Below are 4034 nucleotides of genomic sequence, written 5' to 3' on the forward strand. Positions count from 1 at the left end.
CCCATCCACCGCTCAGACCTCTCCTTCCCTCCCCTGCCTGGTTCTTCACCCAGCACTAGCTGCTTTCGGTTGTATTTCCGGCTGTCCCAGGTCCTGTACCTTGGGGTCCCTCGCCTGCCCCTCCCTGGCCCCCAGTCATCAGTCGGGGCCAGCCTGGGTCTGCAAGGACTGGGGTTGAGGGCCCTGCTGGGACAGACACCCCAGCAACGGGGCTCCCCTGCTCTGGGGGAGCTCTTCCTGGCCGGCCTCCCTGCTGGAGTGGTGGAGAAGACCAAGTGAACATGGGGGAAGGGGGGGGGGAATGGTGTGGAAGCTTCTGGAAAAGGCAGGGGGGTGGTGGTGGAGCAAAGCAAACATGGCCTCGGAGACATCCCGGCCACACCAGCCACTACCAGGACCTCATAGGAACTGGGAGGTCTTCTGGGTGGCTGTGCCCGCTGCCCAGCCTGCCGGCCCCCCAAGCTGGCCGCCTAGCTGTCACCCTTGGGGAGTGGGGAGTGAGGCCAGGAAACCTCTGGTATCTCCCCCCCCCCCGCCAGGCCGGACTCAGGACGCCACCCCCGAGGCCCTGAGGGCCATCCGTGACTTCTACCCCACCGTGGGGCTTCAGGATGACATGATGATCCTGCTGCCCAAGTCAGGTGTGTGGGCGTGTGGGCAGCCGGGTCCCCTGGGGCTGGGTGACCCGTGACCTCTGCTCCTCAGCGACCCAGGCCAGGCCGGGGGCTGTGGGAGGGCGCAGGCAGCACAGACGTGTCTTTCCCCCACAGACATGTGCTCCCCCAGGGAAGGAGGCACCCTGGCACCCCCAGAGGCCCAGGCCAGCCCCTCCCAGGAGGCCACGGTGAGACCGGTGTCCTGTGCGGGCTGGGCCAGGCTGGCCCTCAACCTACCGTCCTCTCCCCCCTTCTGCCTGGCGAGCCTCTTGGAAGCCCCTCCTGCCCCGCCGGGAAGCCTGCCTTGGTTTTCTGGGGCTAAAGTGCCACAGCCTGAGCCCTTAAACAGCCAGAGCGGTGGACGAGGTGTGAGGGTCACCGGCATGGTGGGGGAAGATTTGTGGGCTTTCCTGGGGTTCCTCCAGATGTTTCTGTAGCCTGCCTCGGTCCTTACTTCCCTTCCCTAATTTCCTACAGTTGGTTTCCTTTCGGGTAAGCTTGAGATTGGCTCATGGCTGCTTTCTTCTCTCGTGGGCTGCCTGCCAGAGGGCCTGGGGGTTTGGGGATGGGTTAACTTGCTCATGGATCTAAACAACCCAGTGAACCCTAAGCCTTCCAATATGGTGGTAGGGGGTGGGGGTCGATGTTCGATTACCCTCCTGTCACCTCCACCCCTTTACCCAGGGCTGGGCAGAGCCTGGGGGGCGGAGTTGTCCCTGCCCATCAAGACTGAGGGACTCCTGGGGACGGGTAGGGTCTCTGGGGTGGTAGTGCCGGCGTGGGGTGTTTCCCGGTTTATAGAAGTTCTGGTGGAGAGTCAGCTGTCCGGCCTTGTGCCGTGGCCAGCTTGTGGGGAGCAGCAAGCGCCTCTGTCCAGGGTGGATGCCACATCTGCACTTCCTCCTCGCAGGGTGAGCCTGGAGCCCTAAACCTCACCACCCCCCGCACAGAGTGAGGCCCTCATCCTCGGACCCCCGAGCCTCCCAGCCCCCGCTACAGCCTCTAGCCCGCCGGGCTTCCTCCTGCCCAATAAACAGACTCTGCAGCCGCACGGCCTTTTGTCTTTGTGCAGGGAAATCGCAGGTCCTGTCTTGACCCCAGCCCTCCTGGGGAGACTGAGGCAGGGAGGTGCCCCGTGAGGTTCTTCTGGTCTGGGGGTGGGCAGGAGGCGGCAGCCAGGCCCGGACCGTGTCAGGGGAGAGCTGAGCATCCCTCTGCGGCCCCCAGGTTCCTAGGGCCTCTGGGGAAATGGAGACACCCTGTGTCGCCAGGGCTTTCTGGGGGGCAGGAACTGGATGTAGAGCAGCTGGAGTAGGTCCGGAAGAGTCTGCAGTCCGCCACCCACCCCAGCTGCAGCCCCGGCACACGCGTTAGTTCCAGAAGTAGGCGGCCTGCTCCTCTGTCACCACCAGCTGGCTCCGTGCTGGCCGGCGGCTCCCCGGGGGCGCCCATTCCACGCTCATGTCTGGAGAGAGGCACTGAGGCCTGGGGCTGGCAGGTTACCAGGACCACCCCGCGGCAGGGGGCGAGGCTGTGATTGAGCACGTACCCTGCTGCCGATGCGAGGTGGGGTACGGGGCAGACCCTCCCACGGTCAAGGCCTCTGTGTCCTTGTCCTGTCTATTGCCTGTGGTCCTCAGAAGACCCGAGCTGGAAGCGGTCAGCGCTGAGGGGCCCTGTGCTCTCCCTGTCCTGGGCACACAGGGAGCCACGGACTCCCCTTGTCCTGTGCCTGCCCTGTCTGCCTCTGCGGTCACCCTGCACGCTGGCTCAGCTGGGGACCAGCCAGTCCTCAGCCGGCCTTTCCCTACCTCTTGTGGTGATTCCTCTTGGTCTCCAGCCAGCTCTGGACCTATGTCCTAATGTCCCCTTGGCCCTGCCCAACAGTCCATCTGGGGCCCATCATAGCTTTTCCCCCACCCCCCAGTGAGTAGCATCAGTGACTGGTGGACAGGACCTCTTCTTAAGCCCCTCAGCCGGGACCAGGAACACGGACTGGGTCCCCTGAGGCCCCTCTCAACCATGTGGCAGCTGTTCCCTGCTATGTGAGTTCCCTGGGAGCTGGATCCCGGGCCCCAGGGCGTCTGTGTCCCCCAGGTCCCCACTGAGCTGATCACCTCCCCGGGCGCTGGGAGGAAGGCTTCGCATCCGGGCACCCAGGGCGTCTGTGTCCCCCAGGTCCCCACTGAGCTGATCACCTCCCCGGGCGCTGGGAGGAAGGCTTCGCACCCCAGGGCTCTTTGCCCCTTTTTCATTTGTAGGGAATTGGAGGAAGTGAGCGTGGGAAGATGAAAGGGAAATATTATTTCTTAAACTTCTTTCCAGAAGGCAATGTCATAAATAAAGTTGTTTTTGAAAATAAAAATTGTCTTAAGAAATAGTCTTCATGGCTGGGTGCCGGTGGCTCATGCCTGTAACCCTAGCAGCTCAGGAGGCTGAGATCTGAGGATCGCTGTTTGAAAGTCTGTGAGACTCTATCTCCAAGTAACCACCAAAAAGCTGGGAGTGGAAGCTGTGGTTCAAGTGATAGAGTGCTAGCCTAGAGCAAAAAGTGCTCAAGCACAGTGCCCAGACCCCTAGTTCAAGACCCAGGATGCACACACACACACACACACACACACACACACACACACACACACACGTCTGTGATCTGAGAGATGCTAGCTTGCTTGGTGAATTTGAGGGTTGCCATGCTGTCCAAGGCTGCTAGATGTGTGGGGTCAGGAGGGGTCACGGGACAGCTTGCCTCTGTTGCTGTTTTGGGGAGTTGGGGTGCGAGCAGCCCCACCCCATCCCACTGTTGTCCACACAACGAAGGTGCCAGGTACAGCTGCCATCTAGCCGAGGTTGCCCATCACCCTGGGATCTTCAGCCCTAAGAAAGCCAGGCCTGGGCTCCTGGGTCTGCATTTCCCCCCGATATAATCATGGGGTTCTGGTGGGTTTAAAGCTGGTGGGTGCAGGGCAGGCGCGGGTGGTGAGAGATGCTGCCGCAGTGTGTCCTGGCCATGGTCCTCCCCTGTGGTCCTCCCCGCTCCGGCTCCAGGACACTGCTGACGCCCTGCGTCCCTGCAGGTGTGACCCACTCAGGGACTTACCCCAAGAGGGTGCAGGCCGGCTGGTTCCTCATGAGCACTGGGTTACTGTCCAGCTCACCAAGCCCAAGACAGAAAAGTAGTGAGCTCAGAAAGACTTTCCAGGGAAATGAGCTTTTCCTCCCAAGCCCCACCGCCCGGCTGGCCTCACACACAAGCTGCACCTGGCCGCTTCCCAACCAGTGCCATTCTCAGACTGCTGCCCCAGGCCCCCTGTCCTCCCTGGACCTCTGTCCCTCCAGACCCCCAGTCCTCCCCAGACGCCCGTCCTCCCCAGACCCCCC

At 62.3% G+C, this 4034-nt stretch overlaps 1 protein-coding gene across 1 annotated transcript in view; it reads left to right on the forward strand.

Annotated features, from left to right (window-relative positions):
- The window catches only part of Lcn15 (lipocalin 15), a 2745-nt gene extending 1159 nt beyond the window's left edge, over positions 1-1586 (forward strand). Inside the window, exons 3-5 of the mRNA XM_013029355.1 lie at positions 54-157; positions 540-641; positions 771-1586. Of these exons, the coding sequence (XP_012884809.1) occupies positions 54-157; positions 540-641; positions 771-1093 (529 nt within the window). The 3' untranslated portion in view covers positions 1094-1586. The remainder of the gene's footprint in view (positions 1-53; positions 158-539; positions 642-770) is intronic.
- Positions 1587-4034: the final 2448 nt, after the last annotated feature.

The sequence above is a fragment of the Dipodomys ordii genome, unplaced genomic scaffold (genome assembly GCF_000151885.1).
Source record: "Dipodomys ordii isolate 6190 unplaced genomic scaffold, Dord_2.0 Scaffold118, whole genome shotgun sequence".
In the NCBI taxonomy this organism is placed as follows: domain Eukaryota; kingdom Metazoa; phylum Chordata; class Mammalia; order Rodentia; family Heteromyidae; genus Dipodomys; species Dipodomys ordii.